The sequence below is a fragment of the Copadichromis virginalis genome, linkage group LG12, assembly GCF_057382275.1.
Source record: "Copadichromis virginalis isolate Kocher_CV1m ecotype Utaka linkage group LG12, C_Virginalis_male_GT1.1, whole genome shotgun sequence".
Lineage (NCBI taxonomy): Eukaryota > Metazoa > Chordata > Actinopteri > Cichliformes > Cichlidae > Copadichromis > Copadichromis virginalis.
In genome coordinates this window covers 4,900,274-4,924,984 of record NC_140629.1, presented here as the reverse complement: position 1 = coordinate 4,924,984, position 24,711 = coordinate 4,900,274, and the positions used below count along the sequence as shown (strand labels likewise).

General features: G+C 40.6%; 2 protein-coding genes across 2 annotated transcripts in view; one reads left to right on the top strand and one right to left on the bottom strand.

Moving 5' to 3' along the window:
• piwil2 (piwi-like RNA-mediated gene silencing 2) overlaps nt 1-8,675 on the bottom strand; it is a 28,723-nt gene extending 20,048 nt beyond the window's left edge. The window contains exons 1-3 of the mRNA XM_085474437.1: nt 8,592-8,675; nt 222-668; nt 27-132 (exon numbers count right to left, since the gene is read on the bottom strand). Coding sequence (XP_085330563.1) covers nt 27-132; nt 222-644 — 529 coding nt within the window. The 5' untranslated portion in view covers nt 645-668; nt 8,592-8,675. The remainder of the gene's footprint in view (nt 1-26; nt 133-221; nt 669-8,591) is intronic.
• Nucleotides 8,676-14,543: 5,868 nt separating this feature from the next.
• Nucleotides 14,544-24,711, top strand: part of htr7c (5-hydroxytryptamine (serotonin) receptor 7c) — a 31,816-nt gene continuing 21,648 nt past the window's right edge. Inside the window, exon 1 of the mRNA XM_085474436.1 lies at nt 14,544-15,482. Within this exon, the coding sequence (XP_085330562.1) occupies nt 15,025-15,482 (458 nt within the window). The 5' untranslated portion in view covers nt 14,544-15,024. The remainder of the gene's footprint in view (nt 15,483-24,711) is intronic.

Genomic DNA, 24,711 nt, shown 5'->3' with positions numbered 1-24,711 from the left:
CTGGATTTCTCAGAATAAATACTGACCCAGTGGTGCTGCTCCTCTTCCCAGTGAAGTCGCTGATGGTTCAATGCCCATTCCTCTAAACATTGAGACCAGTGTTGATCCTTTAACATGTGGTGGCTTGCCAATCTGTCAGAAGAAAGCAAACCTGTGCAACTCTGTGTGGCAATTTCACCATTAAAATTAAAACATAATTTATTGCATTTTCTGGTTCGCACCTCTTCTTTTGTCAAAGTAGGGCTTTCTCCCATTAGAGCTGGCATCATTGTCTCACTTGGAGGTGTGCGTCCTTCCTGTGGATCCAGTCTAAGTACGCCTGCACTTCTCGCCACTCCTACCTTTGATTCAACTGCTGGGACGAGCAGCCCTCTGGCTCGGCCAACTACTATATCCTGTTGCGCCAACAGTGCTCTACCTCTTCCTACCACAGGTTCAGTAATGGGGACAGCTCCACTTAGTCCCAGTGAGTTATCACTGAAAGTAGGGAAAGCCCTGCCTCGTCCTACAACAGGTTCTTCTGTAGAGAGCAACAGCCCTCTACCACGTCCTACAGCAGACTCCCCAAGCTGTAATCCTCTTCCTCGTCCCAGCCAATGGGCACCCATCTTCTCAGTGAGATCAGGAGGCTTGCCTGGATCCATCTGATCAACTTTTACCACTATCAGCTGTTAACAGCAGAGGAAAAAACCCAAATAATAAAGTTTGTAGCACATTTCAATCATACAATAATAAAGGAAATGCATGGCCAGGTTCAAATACACTTCAACTTTCCTGAATGCTGAAAAAGCATTTCAGTTAAACTTTGTGATGTCTGTTTAATTCAAAGGAAGTTTTTTCTTCCGGTGCAAAATGAGATCATTATGCAAATTAATACCGTCCCTGTTATCAGTCTTCTATCAGACTACGACTGAATGGGGTCAAGTTGGCAATAACATGCAATCCATTTTTGACAATACTGCAATGAACTGTGACAACTGTTGAAAATCACATATCTGTTACTGGCTGTATCCCAATTCAGGGTCTGCAGCCTTAAAGTACGCAGCCTCAACGATCCTCAAGGGCCGTGTACTCAAAGACCGCTGAGGCCGGAAGTGCGAGGCTTGTGAAATGGGACTGTCTAGCCTCTGTTGCGCTGCCCAGGTTGCCTAGCAACCATGATACTAACAGCTGGAAAAGTGTCATACAGCTGTGTTTGACAGAAATAAAGGAGAAAATCTTTTGTTAATTTGTTTGTTTGTTTCTACATGAGCTTTGATCATTCTCCGTAAGATTAAGCTCAGCTATTGAACGGCGTATATTTTAAAGTAAAGGCTTTAAAACCAAGTTAGTACAAACGTCACTAATGTCACATAACTTTGCCGACATGTGGCCAACAGTAATGTTTAATGTTCTTCGTTATTAAACATTTGTACATAAATAAGTGACATAATATTAAGTACTTACTTAAAGTTTACTCTTCGGGCGCCCCCATCCGCCGTTTTTTTTCGGCAAAATTATCCACACCCACTGCCGCGCTATGCATTCTGGGATATGTTGGGCCACGAAGTCTACACTGCCACAGCCTTAAAATTCAGGGAAATGAAGGACGCATTTCAGGGCCGCATTTCGAGCAGCCTTTGAATTGGGACAGCCTTCGGCGCGCCGCTGTGACGTAATCGGCCTTGAAATGCGGCCTTTAAGGCTGCAGACCCTGAATTGGGATACAGCCAATGTCTGCATACACAGAAATTTCAGGGTTCATCTGCCTTTTTCAGGGTCAAATTCAAGCACTTTTTAAGCACTTTCAAGGTCCCTTTTCAAGCTTTTCCAGCACATCCCCACCCCTGCCCCCCCAAAAAGAATGCATGTTTCAATTCGCATCACCTCAGTAAGACCATGTGAAAATGAAAACAAATCATCCTAGGTGAACTTAAACACCTTTGTTCCCCTTTTGTTAAGACATAGAAAAACGCACCACACAAAAATACTGCAAAAGAAAACTGTCGCCTTATATACATAGTGTATAAACTCAAAATGCACATTTCACTTAAAAATTAAGATGTGAAAATGTGAACAAATCAACTTGTTAGAGATATTCTTCTCCTGTTGAAACCCCCCCCCGTTGAAACAAAAAATAGGAGGCAGATGTTTGTTTGTTTTTTAAGTTAATTCCCAAATAAACTGTTTTTTGCTAACTAAATTGCTGTCTGTATTATTGCTGAAGTCCTAAACGATCACCTTTAAAGTGTTTGTGCTACAAACATCATGTACAGTCAGACAGGCATGGAGAGCAGCACTGACTGGGAGGCTTTGAACAGATCACATAGTTCAATTCAACATATAAGACTTTAAGGATGCACAAGCATCTACTTAAAATCCATTGAATTTATCACCTGTGATATTATTATGTACAATTCCAATGTATTTTGTTCATCTCCCTTAAATAAACAGGCAGCCTTAAAATATGAAATATTCATATATAAATACACATAAATGTGTGTACTGTCTGAGTGGCTGATTGTGCCCCACAGGCCTCAGTGTGAGCTTGAAGACATTTATAATGTTTAAGTAGTTTAATGTGTCGGTGATGACGATAAACACATTTTGAATGAAAGCCGGGGAACTTTGGTAGCACAGAAACAAGTGGCTATTCTTTGTGACCATATGGATCACTCATATTACCATTATTTCACCCAAAGGCACCAAGTTAATGCTCAAAAAGCTGCAGCAATACACACAAATATAAACAGTACTTGGTGACAACTTTGCTTTTAGCCTCTAACCCTCTGGGGTCCAGGGTACAATTGGCCATTTTTGACTACTTTTGATTTGGCCTCTATATTTTACCTTTAAAAACTGTTTATTTTGCCAATCTGTTATTTTCTCATTTTGACAAACTGTATCAGCACAACTTATCCAAATTCAGACAAAATTTAAAATACGAGTAGAAAGTGATATTTTGACTGTAAAAACCACAAGCATGTTTAACGAATCATTTTCATAACTTGAAATGCAAATAGAAATTGTAAATTTTTTTAAAAATATGCACAAGTTTTGCAAACAACAAAGTTGTGGAACTATTTACCTAAAAATGCAGCCAAGGCTCAGATGTTTTTTATATAACCATTTTAAACTATTTACAGGTCTGACAGCAGGTGTGTCACTCCTGTTTTCCATGTGGAGACAGCGTTTACACTGCAAAATGCCTTTGGTGGCTTTTTTGCAGCAACTGTGACATTCACTAGTAGAACTGACACACAAAACAAAACAATGACTACACTACACACTAACTACACAAGACAACACACTAACTTGAGACTCCAAACGCGGTAAACGTCACAAAGCTCTCACGTATCAAAACTCTCTCTCTCTCGCTCACTCGCTCTCTCTCGCCAGTCACTCCTAAAACTTCCCCCTCTTCCCAAACGCCACATGTTGCCATATCATTTTTTGATTGGTCGACATGGTAAATTTTTCCACCAATAGGGAAGGAGTGGTTTTTCTTTTTTCACTCAAAAGCAAAGCGTGTTTGCTAGCGTTCTCCTTAGAAAACACAGTTTTTACCGTTTCTTCCCGGAGTAAACGCCACTGTTTTATTCAGAAAACAAAACATCGGTTTTACATGGCCTATCAACACAGTTTAAACACTGGTATATAGTTTGAAGTCCACACGTTCGACCCAAGTTGAAATGGAGACTCTGGGTCCGTCGACCCCAGAGGGTTAATCAGAAAGCCTTAAGTTAGCTAGTTATGTATTGGCTAATGTTTAAAGCTTTCACTTGAGTAAATTAACTCACATTACTAAGTAACGTTAGCTAAGTTCACAGCATATTCCATAATAGCGCTGCCATACTGCATCACACTCAGTGCATTTCAATCATTTCTCCAGCGAGTTTGATAGCTAGAAAAATAGGTAATTGGTGTCGCCATAGAAAATACAATGATCTATCGGATTTCCCGGCACCCGTCCTGCAGAAGGATTTCAGTAGTGATGTGCGATACCACTGATTTCCTTTCCAATCCGATACCAAGTAAAATCCAGGGTGGTATCGACGATACTGATGCGATACCGATACTCAAAAACTTAATGTTTCATTGTATTTCATAATACAATATAGAATTGCAGTATGTAAATGTAGTAATAATATAGCTTCACAATGATTACAGGACATCAGACTACTTGTTCTTATTGCTTAATGATGCAGAATAATCATATAGAAATAAAAAACCTGAAGTTGTGGCTATTTGAACATGTTGCCTGCCTGCAGCACTAAAGGACTCCGTGAGAGACGTCTGTCTCGCCCTAGCAGCACCTGTCCCTGTCCTCACCTCCTCTTCAGTTCGCCTCAACATGAGCTCATCATATTCCGTGATATGATTAGGGACGGGTACCGGTATCCGGCACCGGTTCTGACATAAACGGTAGTAACCAGACCGAAAAGCAGCGCACATTTCGGTGCTTTTTTTTTTCCTGAGATGTGATACACTTCAGATTCTAGCCAATCATTTTACGTTTCCAAGGACAGTAGGCGGGCCCAGGTACGTGCGTTCTTTTAGAGCAGAGGCGCAACAGATTAAAAATGCCCAAGGCGAAGCGGTCAAAATTTGGCTGTGCTTCACAGCAAAAGATGCAAACTCAGCAGCCTGCAACAAGTGCTTTAAGATGATATTGTGCAAAGGAGGTAACACCTCGAATCTGATGAAACACGACGCATAGCGGGGTTTTTTTAAAGCCGAGAAATGCACCGTACCTACACGGGTGTGGTGCCTGTTATCGGACCCTGAGTTAGCAACATCCCCCAAGAACCCGAAGAGGAGAGTCCTGGCCCCTAGCCCTGCCAGTGTAGCAGAAATGATGACGGATGATGTTAGCAGCAGCAGCCATTCTTCTCTGCGTGAGTAGCTTAATGTTGTTCGTGTTTAATTTACGTTATGTACGCTAACCACTAGGGATGGGTACCGGTGTCCGGTGCCATGATGGCACCGGTTCTGACATAAACGGTAGTAACCAGACCGAAAAGCAGCGCAAATTTCGGTGCTTTTTTTTCCTGAGCTGTGATACACTTCTAGCCAATCATTTTACGTTTCCGAGGATAGTAGGCGGGCCCAGGTACGTACGTTCCTTTAGAGCAGAGCTACAGATTAAAAATGCCCAAGGCGAAGCGGTCAAAAGTCTGGCTGTACTTCACAGCAAAATATACAAACTCAGCAGCCTGCAACAAGTGCTTTAAGCTGATACTGTGATACTGTCAAAGGAAGTAACACCTCAAATCCGATGAAACACCTGGCGATGCATAGCGTTTTTTTAAAAGCCGAGAAATGCGCCGTATTTGATAGCTTGCTGCGAGACCTCACACCGTGCACATCTACTGCGGGTGGGTTGCCTGTTATTGGACCCGGAGCAACATCCCCCAAAAACACGAAGAGGAGAGTCCTGGCCCCTAGCCCTGCCAGTGTAGCAGAAATGATGACGGATGATGTTAGCAGCAGCAGCCGTTCTTCTCTGTGTGAGTAGCTTAATGTTGTTCGTGTTTAATTTACGTTGTGTACGCTAACCACATTATTACATCAATGCATGTAAGGTGAACTAGCAAACACCGTCGTGGATACATGCGGCTGTCTTCTTGTTTGATGGCAGATGCTCCCTTCACCCTGGCCAAAAAGGCTAAAATGACCAAAGAAAAAGTGGAAAACAGTTAAACATGAGAGGTTTTTGGACAAAGTTTGTGTTTTTTCCATTGTTTAAGCACTGCTTCCAGCCAAGAGTGATACCATATATGCCCTATAGCTGCAGGAAGGGCTAACATTGTTATCTTTTTACAAAAAAACAGCTAAACATGAGAGGTTTTTGGACAAAGTTTGTGTTCTCCATTCTTTAAGCACCGGGACTGTTTCAAAAGTACCGGTTTGGCACTGGTATCAGATAAAACCTAAACAATACCCATCCCTAGATATGATTTACTCTGAGGTGTTTGACGAGGTTAGTGGTGTTGCCACAACACCTCACTGTCTTGCCACATGTATCGCAAACCGCGTCTTGGCTGTTTGTGGAGGTAAAATATGTCCACGCATGACTCTGTTTACGCTCAGCCATTGTTGTGAGTGCGCACGCCAGGTGCAGTGTTGCAAACTTAGTGGCTTTGTCACTATATTTACCGAGTTTTCAGAGCCCCTTAGCAACTTTTATTCTAAAAAACAACAAGTGACAAATCTGGTGACTTTTTCTGGTATTATTGGAGACTTATTTATGACAACTTTTTGACGTGAAAGCGCGTATCTTTCTTCTCAACAAGCAGCGGGTGCTGCTGTGGGCACCTCGCCCGTGCCAAAGCGCTCACAGGCAGAGGATAGTCCTCCCCCAGCTGCTATCAGGGCAGGAGATGTTCCCACCTATGCGTCCAAACTGCAAATGAATCGCGTATGAGTGAAGCCTCTGCTCCCGCACCAACTGTAACGCAATCAGTTCTTCTTTTACTGTTATGTTGTTTTGTGGATCACAAGGTTTAAAACTACTTACACACACACACACACACACAAAGTAACTCCACCAGAGTGCCTTTTTCGGGTCACTTTTGCCGGTCCAAGCGCAGATAAAGGAATAAGGTTGGAATTGTGGCACAAAAACAATAATCGCTAAAAAAAAATAATTTGTAATTCTAAATAAATTCTAAATGCATTTAGGATGTTTTTTTTACTCACTTTATGTCTCTTCTTTTTTTCTCTCCTACAACGTGGGTTTCAATGATATTAGCATGACCAATTATGCAAATTAGGCGATGACGTCGTTTAGAGACTTTTAGCACAGCCAATAGCGATTTTTCTTACTGAGGAGTTGGCAACACTGGCCAGGGGCTGCGACAGCCGTATTTCGCATATGACTATGGAAGGCATAAGAGGAAGTAGTTTCTTCCAATTTAGACGATCTGAATGATATCCGGTTGTTCAGTGATGACGCGACGAATCCTACTTCCGGGTCTAAAGTAGTCTGCGTTTAATATGGCTTTTGTGTTGTTAACATGTTTAATGTTATGTATTTTCTTCTATTTGATCTCAAAAAGCTCCTAAAACAGTCAGTGATCCCTGTTGACCTCCCTCGGCTTTTATTACCGCTAATCATTTATTTAAGCTCAGTTTTTAAAACCCTAGGATGTAACTACAGCCCAGCCCATGCAGCAGTATATGAATGACTAACCTCGTATTGTGGATGGATTATCTCAGTTGTTCTCCTGGCTGAAGTTTGGTCCTTTTACAGCACCCTGCCATGCGATTACATTTGTTTCTGACCACCGAGAACACTCACGTTAACTTTTATCGAGTGGAAAAAAGGTTAGCTTGTTTATATTATGCTAACATAGCTGTGTCGCTAGCGGTCACGTAGCACATCATTATATACCAGCTAGCCCAACTTCAGTAACCCTACAAACGTCACTGCTGTTTAGTTTTCTGTCTTCATTTATGTTGGAAGTGATAACAGAGCTGCACGTTTTAATTTGTTTCCAAAACCCCGCAGTCAGGACATGCTATATTGTATTTAGATAGAAGCTAGCGAGCTAACTCCCTGCTAACTTCTAACTCCGTTAAATGTCATAAATTCGGTTTTCATGGATGCCTGGATGTTAAACTCAATTGTTACACCTGGTAGAGCAGAACGCTGATCATTTTATTAAAGATGAAAAACTTTAGACAGTTTTTCAACTCTCAGTAATTTTGATATATGGACCTGCAGCGGAGTTTAGACCCAGACACGGCTAGTGACGTCAGACTGAACAACCGGATAGTTTCTTTCCACTGTGTTCCTGTTAATGAAAAACTACAAATTTACCCCAAAGTACTAAAATATCGATATTTTAATATGAGAATGATTCTAGAACATAAATTACTGGGGTGGGAAGAATCGATATTTCAATATCGATCCGCACATCACTAGATTTCAGTGATAAATTATGCTTAATGGCACAAACACCTTCATATAATACTGTAATTCATACGCTTTTCAAGGTGCAAGGCTGTTGCAAATAGAGTTAGTTTTAACACCAATGTCCACCATAGCTTTATTTAGAAATCCCCACACTAACAGAAACTATAGGCGCGCGATATTTGTTTACTTGTTCTGCCCGTGAACATCGTCTTTACGGATAAAGACACGCTGACCATGTTCAACTGACAACTTGTAACAACACTTTAATATCATTTATTTTGGGTGTGTGCTACTTTTATCGAGCCAAAAATAATGGCGCCTCATTTCACTCGCTAGCTTTTTAAAGCAGCACAGGCGCTTATATTATATAATCTGCCTACTCATTTGCTACCGAATTTAGCTGCCAGTGGCTTGAACCGTATAATTGTTTTTTAAAGAGTCATAATTTAAACATTTTCCTACGCGCTCCAACAATATTATTGTTTAAAAAAAAAAGCTAACAGCTGCTAGCTAGCAAAATCAAAAACTGCTAGCTAGCTTAAACACGTGTTTAAAACAAGTGCACAGCTGTCAACCACTACAAACTAAATAAGATTGAAAAAATTATCCCAGAAACCCCCCCGCTGTATTTCAGTTTCGTCATAAACGGAAATATGGTCTTAGCTCTTAAATTTACAGCAGGAAAACTTACATTTAATTGACGAAAATACTTCTGTCCTCCCTCACGTATCAGTCTAATTAATCCTCCGACGGAATCCAACAAGTGACAAATGGTGTCCGCCCTGCAGCATCCTGATTGGATAGTCAGTGCTGTCCGGGGCAGGGTATTGGTTTATTAATCCTGTCGATCAAAGGAGCTTGTAAAGAAAAGCATCTGGACTTCTTTAAGTTGCTTGAAGACGTTTCACCTCTCACCCGAGAAGCTTCTTCAGTTCTAAGGTCAAATGGGAGAGAGTCCCAGATTTAAACCCAGTGGGGGTATCCCCCCCAAAGAGGGACAAAAGGACCCCCTTTGGGGGGGATACCCCCACTGGGTTTAAATCTTTTCTTTACAAGCTCCTTTGACTAGGATGACCTGGATGACTGAGAACCTTCACAGACAGATCCTGTCGTTCTTTTATCTAGTGGTTACTATCTGCATACCTCACCTAAGTTGAATTAGAGAAACAATGCCGTTAATGTGATGTAATGAGCAAGTTAAGCTTTCATCTCATTTGTTTCATCTCATCTCATCTCATCTCATCTCTAGTATCCAGAAGGGGACATTGAGAGGCAGACATCTTTCCAAAGTCAGACTTATACTCATTGGCTGTGAAAGCAGGAGCTGTCATCAAGGGTCGAAAAACCACCTTCTACTGCAACTACACTATGTTCAACAGGCAAAAATATCAGTAACCACACACAACACACACTAACAACAACAACAACAACAACAGCAAAAAGCCTATTTCAGCGCATATGATGTAACCTACACCAAAGAAAAGGAAATACAGCTCAATAAATTTCTCACAACCTTACAACAGTGTGTGAGACCAATAAAAGGAAATTCTCTGAGTTTTTCTCAGCTGTTTTTCAGGCTTGTTGTATTCTGTTAGAGAGGGAGCTGGGGAAATTCTATGGAAATAATTCTGCATTACTTTTGCAGTATTTGTGCCAAGTTTGAGACATGCGTAATTCATGTCTTTTTAATTTTTTAAAATTCTTTTTATCCGACATCAAAATGTCTTTATGTTCTTCTTCTTCTTATTATTATTATATTTTATAAAATAACGTTTATTTATTATTATTATCATTATTGTGTTTTTTGTTTTGTTTTTACAAAATTCTAGCTTGTAATTTCGTTAACTAAAATATTGTTGTTTCCATCTAGTTTTAGCTCTGAGTTTAGTTTTAGTCAACTTTTTTCAGATGGTAACACAATTTAATCTCTAAGTTAGAGAATGTGGGATCACATTCTCACACTTCTACTGTTACCACAAACGCCAGGATATTTGCATGCATTCTCTCATCCCATTCCTGTTTTCTTATTTGAAAATACTTGTTTTTCAATGTCACTTCTTATTTAAGGAAGGTTAACACTTTGTTGTAAACATCAAGAACCAGGAAATAAATGAATTAATAATAATAATAATAATAATAATAATAATAATAATAATAATAATAAAAATAAAAATACCTGAGACAAACATAATAAATACTTTTTTGCGGCTAAACAGAACTGTCTTTTACAAACTAGACATTTAATTTTAGATTTAAAATGCACATTAAAAGAAGGCGGCTAAGCAGTCTTAAATATATAAAAGCCCACAGAGGTTTAGGTTTTCAGGTCACTGGTCAGACATATTAGCAATTAGTCTTAAACTAAATTGAAATAATCCCAAAAATGCTCCCAGAGCGTGTGAGGTGATGACTTTGTGCTCACACAAATTATTCAGTGTTATAGAAAGTAGCAAGTTTGTCTGCTCCTTATATTTGCTGCTATAATCTTAAATAATCACGTAGACAGTAAAAAAACAGACACACATCTTTACGTTTTAAAGGATGTGATGCCATCTATCGACGAATGTAGGAAACTGCAACATAGAAGAAAAGAAGTGACCTTCCCTCATGAATGTAAAAACCAGCTCCCAGCATTTCCTCCGGTTGGCCAAACTGACAGCTGAATGAAGCAAATCTGACAGCAGGAATTCTCATAGTGTCTGTAATGTTGCAAACATTGCAAAGTAAATGAATGAATGAATAAATAAATGCAACATTCACAGTGCGTGCTGCATATTTACTCGCCTTTTCACTGTTTGCCTCTGAAAAAGAGGCTCAGCAAAATGTCAGCGTGAAAGAAGTGGTGCTTATAGCAGTAAGAGGGCTTTGTTATGTTTGTTTGTTATGTTCTAATTAGAGCAGTTCAACCTCTGATGGGGGCTAATCCGTAATTGCTGGCCTTTTGAGAGGAAACTCTCCAACCCAGAGGAGTTTGAGGTACTTTTGGGTTTGTATTCACACTCAGGAGTTATTATTACTTGATCTACTTTAATTAGATGCACTAAGCAAGCCACCTTCCCTTTTAGCTGTTCAAGAAGTCATAAGCAGAAACATGAGGTGGATTGTGGTGTTGCCCAGAAAAAAGTACAGATAAAACGTAGGAAAGCTTTCTGCCACGTCCCAGGTGTGGACAAATTGTTGGCATTTTCTCTGTATTGTTGTAAAGCCTTATCTTACAGTATAAAATACCTCAAGGTGTCCGTTGTTGTGATTTGGTGCTAAATACATAAAACTGAACTGAATTAATCTGCTAGACCTTAAATGCTGACACATAAATTGAGCAGAAGTGAATAGCGAGAATGTGCCAGGTGTGTTTTGAGTGTTTCTGTACTAGTGCAGATGCACATTTCTGTCTTTTAAATATGGTCAATGTAATTTAATCAGCAGTTAATCCTTTTTTAAAGCCTCACTGGTATTTACCTCAGGTTTATTGCTTTCCTAACTATTACTGTCATTTCATTTCTGCATGTCTTCAAGACAAATTGGGATTTATTGTCAGTGTTTGTACAGTTCAAAAACATTTCATTGTTGATTTGGTGTCTTGCCAGGTTGACTTTCGAGATGCGCCATTTGTACTGGAACTGGCCAGGCACCATTTGTGTTCCAGCACCCTGCAAATATGCCGACAAACTGGCTTTCCTGTCTGGCCAGTACCTACACACGGAACCGCCCATCCAGCTCTCAGACAAGCTCTTCTTCCTTTGAGTTATTTAAGCAAACTGCTGAGGTCGCAGCAAAACAAGCTGCTTTTAACATTACTGGAAGACCAGAATTAATATACATACATATCTGAAGTCAGCCTGCAAGAAGTTTCTTACTGTTAAAAGTGAGTTTTTCCTCCCCACTGTTGCCAAGTGCTTGCTCAATAGCGGTCATTTGATTGTTGGGGTAGGGTCATTACCTTACAATATAAAGCTCCTTGAGGTGACAGGCAGGTAATAAATATGGATCCATTAAGTCCATGAGGTTTGGCATGTCAAAAAAGAAGGGGATCCAGGTGTATTCTGGCACAGAGTTGCATGCTGATTTGCCAGCATTCAACTCCCAGCGACTCTTAACAGCGTTGGCTGCAGATTTGCGCTAGAATGAGGAGTAACTTTTCTAATTTTTCACCAACTGAGAATGAATGTCAGGTCATGAACCTTTATTTTGTAACTCTCCTTGAGTTATTTTTAAAAATGACTTGCGGAGTAAGCTGCTAATAGCAGCTGAGAGTAAAGGCCACGTTTGAAGAGCAGAACACAAACCCGAGAATCTCCGACTGATGTTTGTTCAGATGAATACATATCAAAGCAGTGATTTTACTTAACGGGCTTTTTAGGATGCTGCTGCAACTCCCTTTTCTTTCTTTGACTGAAATATGCTCTTAAATGCTTATTCTTGCTTTCTAGTAGTGACCTAGATTAGATCCAGATCACAACACACACTGTTAGTGAAGTTCTTTTAGCCATTCAAATCCTGCTCGCAGTGCTGATCAGTTTTTATGTTTTGCTGTTTCAATTATTCAGATGTAAACGTAGACTGAACGTAGCTGCTGTATTACTGAGATGACACCGAAACTCATATGCATCTAACGTAGCGGTGCTTACATGTGGGGCCTGCTCAGCAATAAGGACACTCTGTTGTTTGTTGGTAATTCTTTTGGCCTTATTTCTCAAACAAATGTGTTTTCCTGCTCTGGTCCTCGCTTACATTTTCTTGTCGTGATGAAATTACCCGCTTCTTGCCCGCTTTCTGCCCGATTGTCTCAATTTATTAAGGTCATGGTTGCAAATCTTCAATTTGCTGCCAGGAAAACCAAGATAAACAATGTCTGACTGATGAAGAGGGACAATCTCCACCTGTCTGCCTTCAGCCATAATCTACATCTGAAGAACAGATGTTGAGCTGACTGGCTGATAGCATTATGCTTGTGCATTTCAGAGGCACAGGTGAATGCCAAGTGCAGTGCGCTTGGACGAGATCGGCGGGTTACTTTTGACAGCATGATTTTAAAAATAACTGGCGAGCCGGTGAAATTACAGGTTAAAGTGTAAAAACCTGATGGGCCGCCCAGATTTGTGGAGTGAAAGGAGCATGCTTTCTTAATGTTTTGGTTTCATTAAAGTTCTTACAGCACAGCTAGAAGGGATCCAGCAAAAGTCCCACGAGCTCACGTGGGGGTTTGTTTATCGGACAGAGTAATCTGACATGCAAACAGGCCACGGGGCGATTGTTGTCAGGATGAGACAACAATTCAAAGTCACCTTCCATAACTGGTGCAAATTATACATTTGCTTTTGCAATTTGAGCTGTTTTAATGTTGTATCCTGTTGCACCAGGTTTACTCTGGACCTCAATATACGTTCAGTTGTTGGAAGTGATGCAGATTTATCCATGCACTGGTGCATGGATACTTTATTGAAGAAAATAAATCACTTCTTATTTAAGGAAGGTTAACGCTTTGTTGTAAACATCAAGAACCAGGAAATAAATAATAATAATAATAATAAACCAAAAATACCTGAGACAAACATAATAAAAAATTTTTGTGGTTAAACAGAACTGTCTTTTACAAACTAGACATTTAATTTTAGATTTAAAATGCACATTAAAAAAAAGACCAAAACCTCATTTGGAAATGGCTGTAAATGTTTCTTGTTGGATAGTGAACTGAGCAACTACAAAGTGACAAAAGAAATAAAAAATAAATAACAACCCCTCTCAGTGCAGGACCTTGAGAGGGGTTCAGACAAACAGTGACACATTGACAGCATGCCTTGCATAAGGCGGAAACCCTGACATCTGCACTAATGTCCTAAGCACAAATGGGCCAAATTTCCCTGACAGCAAGAGGTCTAGCAGAAACTGCCAGTGGTCACTGGCAATAATCTGGTGTGACAATCATTCCTGACCTGTCACTCAGGTAATGGTGAGTAAAAGGCCAAGGCTGCGGTGGTCTGCACTAGGCATGAAAGTGGTTGTGGGGAGGGGACAACTATGACAGCACAGGCCCTGCACAGCCAGAGGGGACAAACAGACCACAGCTGCTCCTGCTGTCTGGACGGTGATGCAAGCGGCCAAAAGTCCTGGGGAGCTTTCCCACATCCCCCCAGTGTCTCCCAGCGTCATCAGCATTGCTGGATTTTCTCTTTTGATTTGTCTTTATGCTTTTCTCGGAACCATGGCGACCAAGAAAAGCATCAGGACAAAAGCACACTGGGAGAAAATGTACCTTTTGTTAAGTGGTTTTGCATTTTGAGTGTCTAATGTGTCCTACTATTAGAAAACGTGTTTTTTTGCATGTCGGAAGCACTGGAAGAATGCCCTTAAGTTCATTTCCTGTTTCTTTTTCAGATTTGTCATGCAAAATTTACTGCAGGATTTTTTTCTCCATGAAAGACTGGATCGTTAAGAGCTTTAAAATAAGCAGCTGGGTTTCAAGTCAGCTCTTTCTGACAGCAATATTGTTTAGAAGAAAGTAAAGTTGCATCGTTTTCCAAATACGAACTCAAACATATTCTGTTCATAACATTTGTACATCATGTCTTTTTGAGGGGAGCCCTGTGGCTAGATGCACCAACATGCACATCACTAATAAAGGTTTTTCACGCTCTACCCTCTCTCAACCCACCGCGAAACCACTTCTGTAGGCCATATGCGTGAAGTTCTTAGGCAGTCTCTGCGTCCTAGCACATGCGTCACATTGATAGGTGCGGTTTGCGCATCGCAACTCCCCAAAGAGGCAAGTCCATATTTGTCGAGGTGATGCACTGAGCAGCAGGCATTTCTGGAGTAGCTATATTTAGATTCTGCAACTTTTTTCCTGCTCCCTTCCTGATTGATCATTTTGGAGAAGTTATATTTCCCTATAGGAATGTACCACGTGTCCGCATAGCACTTCTTGAGACGAATCATTGATAAACAGAAGCCAGTTAAGAACCCTGTTGAGTTGCTGGCAGCTCCGATGTGGTGCAGCTGCAACACACTCGACGTAAAACCGCTGGGTAGGAACCGACAGCAGGGTACACACATCCAAATATGCGCGTAACTGGAGTGCTCTGGCGAGGCCACCCTTGCACCCCTATCCGGATAACATTGTCGTGATGTTCAATATTTCGGGGATTGAGCCCACTTTTAACAAGAAGGAAGACAATTCCGAAGTTATCAATGGCTCTCTGCAGCTTCTCCTCGTCACCATCAGCCCCACAGCCATGTGGAACGAGTCGTGCGGGGAGCAGCTTCTGGATTTCACTCGCCCGGAGAAGATCGTTATCGGGGTGATGCTGGCGATCATCACGGCGGTCACAGTGATGGGAAACACGCTGGTGGTGATCGCGGTGTGCGTGGTGAAGAAACTGAGACAGCCTTCAAACTATCTGCTGGTGTCTTTGGCGGTGGCTGACCTGTCAGTGGCCATAGTAGTCATGCCGTTCGTGATCGTGACAGATCTCACCGGGGGCAAGTGGCTTTTTGGGGAGGTGTTCTGCAACATCTTCATCGGCATGGATGTAATGTGCTGCACTGCCTCCATCATGACCCTGTGTGTGATCAGCGTGGATAGGTAAGTTTCCAAAAGTTTTCAAAGCACCGTATCAGAGCTGCTTTCGTTACTGCTTTGATGACTTTCGTTATGCACAGGTACCAAAATTACGCACGCAGCGCGCAGCGCGTTAACTGAAGCCAGGAACAGATCAAGCAGCAAATAAAGTAATGATCCGCAAGCGGAGCGAATGAAATAACTGTTGTTCTGTGAGACATTCACACGCGTTTGCGTAGTTATTTGTGCGGTTGAAGCCACTGGAGCAGAAGATGAGTTCATAGACTGTGAATGATGTACAGCAGGTTTTATTCATTAGCTTGACCGGACCACGGCAGCAGCATTTCCTGTATGCTTTGAGGATCAGCGCCCATTGACCTTACAGCGACTATTTCCTTTATAGATGACTTACCAATATCATGCAGGTCTGCTCCAGTTCATGTAGGTTGCCCTTCTCACTGTTAGTCTTAACAACAAGAACAAAGCAGCGGGGAAAATTCCCTTTAAGTGCATGCCGCAGTACACGGTGCAAATTTCATATTAGAAATCTGAACTGGGTTTTTTTGTCACACAAAACACACAAATAGGATCTTTCAAATGTATTTTTTGCCCATTTTCTATTTGTCCCTATTCATGAAACTGAATTTCCAGTTAATTGCTTTACATTCCACTTTCAAAATGGGGAATGTAAGACCCCAGCTCTCATCCCCACACACCAAAATCCCACTGCGCGTCTCAGGTATTGGAGTGACTGCTCACAAAACCTGAGCTAACTCTGCTAGTAGAGAGAAATGAGAATTTTCCACTGCTCTCAATACAATCCACACTGTGATAAACATCAGGTGATTGGTGTAACTGATCTGCCTCTGTAACCATAACGAAGGAAGAGGCTCATGGTTGTATTGATTAACTGATTATCTCCCTTGACTTTCCAATCAGATGTTATTACCTCAGGGTATTATGCTCAGAATTATGCATGTTTCCTGTGTGTGAATGAGTGAAGCACGTGGGGCTTAAGTACGCTTGATAAGCTAACGATATTATGGGAGGAACTGGCTCACAGATATCACACTGTGATACTGTGATTGCACCAGTCAGCTGTAGTAAAGCTGACAGAAGTATGAATGTGTTTTGGGCTGGTTGATGAGTTTGGATAGAGGCTGAGGGTTATGTTTGGCCACTCAAATCCCATTTAGGGCTTGAGGAGGCCCCCTATGGAACCACGTGGAACCAATAACATGTAATATTGCTCAAAAGTTTGAAGCCACTTTAAACTTTAAATAGTTCTTATTTTTGAAAAAAAAAAAGAACTATTGAATGGATCAAGGCATTCCAGTTTCTTTTTGAAACGGAAGTTCTAAAAAAAAATGTAGGCCTTTGCCAAAAACCTAAAAATTTGATGCAAGATTGCATCCAGTGGTGTAAAGTACTCCCCTGACAGAACTGCCAACCTGCACAGCTGAGCAACAAGAGACGTAAAGCATATCTCTGGTTTAAGAAACAGATGCCTCATAGATTCTCAGAGGCCTCTCTTGGATGCTAAGTTTGACTGCAGAGCCACAAAGAGGAAATATTTCAAACATGTCAAAGAACACGGATATGGGACAGGTGGTGAATGGAGGTTTCAGTTTTTAGACCAGGAAGAAGAACATCTGTGAGATGCAGAACCAATGAAAGGTTTGTTGGAGGTGCTTGATGGGATTTTTCATGTTCGCTGAAAAAATGGGGTGCCTTGGTGGCACATATTTTCTCCATTACTTTGCCATACTCTGTGAACATGGCCCGATAAGAGCCAATCTCTCCAAACAGTACAACAGTACGCTCATGCAAAGCACAGCTCTAAATATGAAGAACGTTTGGTGCATATGAACTGCTCAGGAAACCAATTCAGCAAGTAGGAGGTACATCAGGAAGCATGGGGTTAATGTCTCTAGATGACCTCAATGAAGTCAGAATGCCAAATGTCTGCTGGACTGTGGTTTGTGCAAATGGAATGGAAATCCTTTGAAAAAAGCAAAATTTGAAGGACAAAAAAGAATGGTATTAGAAATCATAACTGCCTTTTACAAATCATTTAATGACTAAAAGTATGATTAAGAAATTTTCTGTGTGAATCCAAACTTGTACATCACACAAGCTGAACTCGTCGGAGCCAGTCTGAAAAGGATCAGAGAGACTGTGGCTAAAAGGCTTTGCTGATCTTAGCCACTTGCTGTGATTATAAATGTGGCATGCTCATACTATACACTCAAAAAGGACAGATGGAGCCACCTTTGAGCAAGCGTGTCTGTAAAAACACAGCGTCTAATTGAATCTGTAGCCGTGAAATCAAAACCAAGTCACAGAGCCACCATGACTGCTTTCTGCATCTGTCTGACCTTCCCCAAGCAAACGACTGAAAGAGAATTTGAGCTGACGTTGTATCAGTTTAGGTTTGTTTTCATCCCTAACAACAGCTCTACAGGCAGTTCCCCCGAAGTGTTTGTGTCGATCTCCATGAAAACAGAGTCAGTTTAATTAAACAATGCAGTGTGTGTTGGGCATATGATTCACAACAGGAAGTGTAGAGATCACTCATTAGGATGAGACTTACCAATTAGACGCATGATTAGCTGTAATTAAGGGTCTCTCGCAGTCGTCTCAGAGTCCCAAGGACATGCTTTCTAAAAAAAAGAGAAGCTCAAGAGCAGTGCTGCAAATTGACCAGATGTGTCTGCAGCGATTATATGCTCCCTGAAGCCTAGGTGTTCCACAACAGAGAGGACTATTGATTTTCTCTCAGAGCTCATTTAGATTTAAAGGGGAGAACGTGCAATGTATATGCCAACATAGAAGGACAGTCTCTAGTGTAAGTGGTTGATTCATTTATGATCCTGGATTTGACAGAGTTCAGCGATGGTGTTTCAGTGTGATCGCTGTCATCCTGGTGGAAAACAGTATCTCCGTAAGGTCTTATCATTCATCCTGTTAGAAACGTGGCACAGGAATGAAGCTGTGCTGAAAGAAGAATCAGAAGCAAACGTAATGTCACATATAAAAACAAAAGTGTGTCCCTTTAATAATTCTTAGCCTGATCAAAGGCCCATGCTATTGTATTTTTAGTCAGTAAGGCAATTTACTGGTGCACATTCATAAAGAAATATGTAATTAACTAAATTACCAGCCAGCAAAGTAAGCCTCGGTCTAACTCCAAGGTCTCAGTCTCTTACCTCTGCAATTTGTGCCTCCTAAAAATGACTTGACAGATTGAGACTTGAGCAGGAAGCATTTCCTGTTTCGGCGAAGAAGTGAGAGAAAACTCACTGTGACTTCAAAGGGTTTCAGTCTTCTCACATTAGCACAACAACATCATGGTGTTAATAAAATGACCAGATAGGAACTTTGTGTGTTTCTCATCTAATCCAGCAAGTTAAAAATAAAAATAAAAATCAAACTACTAGAAAAGTTTTAGCAGGAAACAATCTGGCAATCAGAACTGCAGTTTCAAGGCAGAGGGCCAGTAAGAGACAAATAAGGGTTATTTTGAGTTGTGGCTCATGCAAAGCTACGTTAACAGAGTCCAATAACAAAAATAGAGAGCTGGAAACGAGCACAATAAAACTACATCCATGATGTGTCACTTCAAATAATTAGCTCTGATCTTCTTTGTTTTTTCTTTGCTATTTTTCTCCTTTGAGTCTCTGCTTCACCACAAGTGACTTATGTTTAGATAAAACTCATTTACATTTCATCAGGTACATCAGTTCCTCTGCTCGCTAGTGCAAATATTTAATCAGCCAATCACATGGCAGCATCTCAGTTCATTTAGGCATGTTGATGCAAGTTGACCACATCTACATACCAATTTGACGATCAAACTGAGCATCAGAATGGGGAAAAATGATGATTTAATTACTTTAAATGTGGCATGGCTGTTGGGGCCACACGGCCAGAAACTGCTGATCTGTTTGGATTTTTCACATCTTACAGAGAATCTGAGAAAGAAAATCAAACATCCAGTGAGCATCAGTTCTCAAGGGAAAAACACCTTCTATGATGCCAGATATCAGAGGAGAGGCCAGACTGCTTTGAGCTGATAGGAAGGTAATAGTAACTCAGATAACTAATAGTGACAAACAAGATATGCAGAAGAGCATCTCTGAATGCACAGCGCGTCAAACTGCTACAGCAGCAGAAGACCACACCGAGTGCCACTCCTCTGAGTTAAGAACAGGAAACTGAGGCTATAATTCACACAGACCCAGCAAAATACAACAACAGAAGATTGGAAAAATGTCATCATAAACAACATGAAAGCATGGATCCATCCTGCCTTGTATCAACAGTTCAGGCTGCTGGTGGTGCAACAGTGTGGGGATATTTTCTTGGCACACTTTGAGTTCCCTCCCTCCCCCCTCATCCTTTCATGACCACAATGTACTCATCATGATGGTTAACACATGCCCAGCAGGATAACAACATGTCACAAAGCTCAAATCATTTCAGAGCAGTTTCTTGAACACAGCAGTGAGTTCGCTGTACTCAAATGTCCTCAACAGTCACCAGATATCAATCCAGCAGAGTATCTTTGGGATGTGGTGGAACAGGAGGTTCACATCATGTATGTGAATCTGACAAATCTGCAGCAACTGTGTGACGACGTCATGTCACTATGGACCACAACCTCACAGGAATGTTTCCTGTGTCTTGTTCAGGCTGTGCCACAAATAATGAAGGCAGTTCTGAACCCGAAAGCTGTCCAACCCAGTACTATCAAGGTGTAACTAATACATGAACTGGTGAGTGTATTTGATTAGTGCCACCACGAGGAGTCATGTTTTAGAGACTCTGGTGAGTCAGGTATGTGGCACAATCCTTTAGGAGCACCTATATACAACAGTGTAATAAAACATATTGATATTTGGTGCTAAAGTAACAATAATTGTGTGTATATTGCTCTATCAATATCAAAACCCTCATTATTCCATTGAATGCACTGAATTACTGTAATTTAATTAAGAAATTATTATTAAACTTTCTAGAAAGATTTGACTTTCATTTTAAAAAAAAGCACCGTTCTATGTTAATATTTCTGTTCTAAATATGTATATTCTAAATGGTAAATGTGCGCCCCAGGGTGGCTGTGGCTACAATGTAGCTGCCATCACCAGTGTGTGAATGTGTGTGTGAATGGGTGGATGACTGGATATGTAAAGCGCTTTGGGGTCTTTAGGGACTAGTAAAAGTGCTATATAAATACAGGCCATTTACCATTTTTATTCTAAACAAACAACCTGCTGCTGTACTCCCAAAATACCCAGTAATATCAAAAGCTCCAGTTAGTTTGTACTGTTTGTGCAAATGAGACTTAGAGTTTCACTGTAAAAGCCCGTTAATCACCTCCAGCCTCTTTAAATGGAGAATCAGTAGTGCAAATCGAAGCTAACACACCAAAGCATGACCCAGTCACAGCAGAAGAGTCAGTCTCTTGATGTGTTGTGAAGTGAAGAAAAGTGAAGTTACATATCCAAGGCCTCCTGCCCGAACTAATGCAGGCCTGCTCCTTCATACAGCGTTCCAGCATGCACTTTCAGGAGCAGCCTTCAGGCCCACTTCCCTAAAAAGTTAGTATCGCTTTAGGCTACATTCAGTTTTTACCTTCACTGAGAGTAATATGTTGTACGCTCAATAATTCAAAAGTCAAAGATGAATGATTTATTCACAACAGTGGGAAGCGAGGAAAGTCCTTTTTTCTGTATAGTTCCCCAGAAGTCTAAGAAAAGACGACTCTGAAGGAACGGAGGAGTGGGGCTTGTTAAATTTGCAAATCAAATGGCTTAACTGTCAGTGAACTTGTCTAAGACGGAGGGGATGTAGGTCAAGAAAAAAAATATCACAGGAATGCAGCGAAGTAAACTTTTCCATCAAGGTTCAGTCTAAGTGCAACATAGGTGTGATCACACCTGTAAGCTCCTGCAGGGAGTGCGATGGAAGTATGTCAACCGGTTCTCCACAACTGATAATATTTTTTGTGTGCACTTTTGTCCCAGGAGAGACTTTCTTTGCTTAGAGCAGCTGGGAAATGTCCACCTGCAGCACCACGCACAGATGACTTGACCTCTGTGATGTTTCCTGTGGTAATAAGCCACTTTCCCGGGCGCTATCCGCTCCCCGCTTGTTGGCCACCTCTCCAAAATCTGAAGGAACAGACATCTCAGACGAGGCCTGTGCAGTCAGATCATGCCCATAAAGATGTGCTTAATAAGTAAAGAAAGTGTGTTTTGGGATTAAACAGGATGTCACAGTGAATTTTTAATTCCTGTGGACCAAACCAGGTTAGAGAAAGTGCTAAATTTGAGAGGTTTTAGAGACCACACGAGACCCACTTCCTGTTACAAACCTCTACCAACCTTTTAAACCACTCTTGTGTTTAAGAGGAAACAGTATTTACTTTTAAAATGCATCACTGTTCCTGCCCTGTAAACAAACACTTCTTCTTCTAAAGCAAACTGCTGTCAGTGAAAAACATTTCAGAGCAGCATTAAATAAAAATACTGGGAGCAGCATTTTTTCTTTTTTTTAGATCAAGTTAATCATTGATAAATCCTGCTTACACAACGCACCATAACCATCCTGTTTGATGGTCTGTTTGCGTTTTATTAGAGGGGCACGCAAAGCGAAAGACAAATTGCACATTGATCATGTGACGGGTGAGGTGTGTGTGGGAACGGACCTGTAGGGGTTTAAAATAACTGAGAACAAAAAAAAATCAAAGAGAAGACAGTGAAATTATAAAAATGATCGCATTGTTGTATTGCTGTTTGCTATTTTTCAGCACACGATGCAGGCAAACATGATCATTATCCTTATTGTTAGTTATATGCTTTCCACAGCATGTCTTCTAGCCTGTCTTCCTTCTCTCGTGGCCTGTGAAAAGAGAGTTTTTCCTCCCCACTGTCGCCAAACTGCTTGCTCATAGGGGGTCATATGATTGTTGAGTTTTCTCTGTATGTATTATTGTAGGGTCTTCCTAACAACATAAAGCCCCTGTGGGACTGTTGTTGTGATTTGGAGCTGCATAAAACTGAACTGAATTACAGCTAAGTCAGGTCCAGTACGCGTCAGTCACAGAGTGTCATGTGCATTCATAACATTTGGAAGTTACATTAATGAAGAGATTTCAGTTTGCTGATTGAGATTTGTCATTAAATGCACTTAAAAGGACTGATTTCAGCATTGTTTCAGGATTGATATGAATTCATAAATGAAGAAATTAAAACTCAAAACAGTGGTCCAATACGAGAACATAAGGGAGACTATTGCAGTGACAGTGTCTAATTTTACTGTATATACTGTTGAAAACTGCACAAGCCACAAATATGAAAAGATGTGAAACATGAGTGGTGGTTGAGGCAAACCTAACCTCAAAATCTGGGTCTTTACAATCTGCATGGTAGCGTGCGCTCTGTGCTTTACCCCGATCAGTCAGATCAACCTGCAGGCAAGCAAGCTTGTTAACAGAGAATGCCACTAAAAGTGACACAGATTATACCAACCTGACCCCGTCACTGTCATCTGACATTTTACAGTTTTTGTATATTCTTTGATTTTTGCATAATACATTTTGCACATTTAATACTATATTAATTAGTTAAGTATAGAAAATAAAGTCAATCAAAAGTTTTTCTGGTCATGGGCCTTAACGCACATAGAAGTTTCAAATTCTCAGTTTGTGTTAATTTCCCCGGCATTTTTCAGCCCTCGTAACGTCATAATTACAGCAAATAGCCTCAGAACATTGAAGCTTTGTTAAAAAGTCCAACTCAGACCACTTTTATGTCAACTCTATGTGTCGCAATCTAAAGCCAAACTCTTGTTTATGTTCTGTGCAAGTTCTTTGGAAAACCAAATCTAGGTCACAATATAGTTGTGACCTATATGATGGTTTGAACACATCATGCAGATTTAGTTGATACAGCAAGGTTTTTGTTTTTTTGTTTTTTTAAAAATCCCCTTAAAAATAACTTAGCATGCAAAAGGGATCACAGAAAGCTTCTGAATGATCTGCATAGCTTATTTCTTATTTTAGGTCTGCATTTCAAAGTATGTATTTATTGCATAATTTGTGCTTATTTTTATTTTATTTTATTTTATTTTATTTTTTTTTGCCTGTCCCGTTTGGCTCTTTTGTCATCAGAATTGTTGTCTAAAGGCAAAGAAAGATGCCCAACGGATTTACTTTACCAAATTGACCATCCCAGCCTTGCCGTAATGGTCCATTTGATTCACCTTTTATTGTTTATTTTATTTTCACTTACTGAATACGGGACAGACTTGACTGGGGGAAAGAAGGGGAGAAAGAAAGAGGGAAAGAGAAACAGCTGAGAAGAGGGACGGGGGAGAAGGGCAAAAGACAAAAACCAACAGAACGGGCAGAGAGAAAAAAAATGCATATATCGATCACCTGGATCACCTGCTGAGAAAGAAAAAAGAAAACAAGCAGAAGATTTGTGCTTATTTTTAATCAAATCTTTATGTAATTTTTAATGTATTTCAAAGAGATCAGTACTGGAGTTTAGCGCATAAAGGCTGTGGTATGTGTCACGGTTTAGATTACATAAATAAAACGGGATAAATAAAAGACAGACATGTTCCACAGTCAGTGGATATTACTGAAATGTAAGATGGACTCGGTCAGGGCCAGTAAAAGTGGTTCCAGAAAAAAAAAATCAAACACACTTTGACTGAAGAATGACCACAGAGACACACATGGTGCAGAATCTTCTTACCCCTGTCCTGCACGCTGACTCTTCTCGCTGGTGTGAACAAAATGTGTGGGCTGAGTGTGATTACAACTCTGTCAAATAACTGATACTCTGAAGTTGTTGACATGAAAGTTAAAAGGTACTTGGAAATTAGAAAAATCCTTCCAGTTCACAAATAACTCAAGAGCAATAAGCAAATGGGATCTATGTGAGAATTAACTGAATGTATATAATAAATAAAAAATAAAAAACATCAATTGAGGACAATAATTTTCAGTTTTTGATGTATGTTCTGTTGGCTACATGACTACGTTTTTATTGGAGTGAAACTACTAGGTTATAGCTAAGACACAGGAAAGTGTCTTTAAGATACCGATACCAGAGGTAAAGCAAAGCACAGAAATGTTTTTCATGTCCTCTAAGGTCAACCATATGGAAAATCGAATTTTGCAAAAAAAAGATTTTATTGCTAAACTGATTAAATTAACAGATATTGTGGCATTATCGCT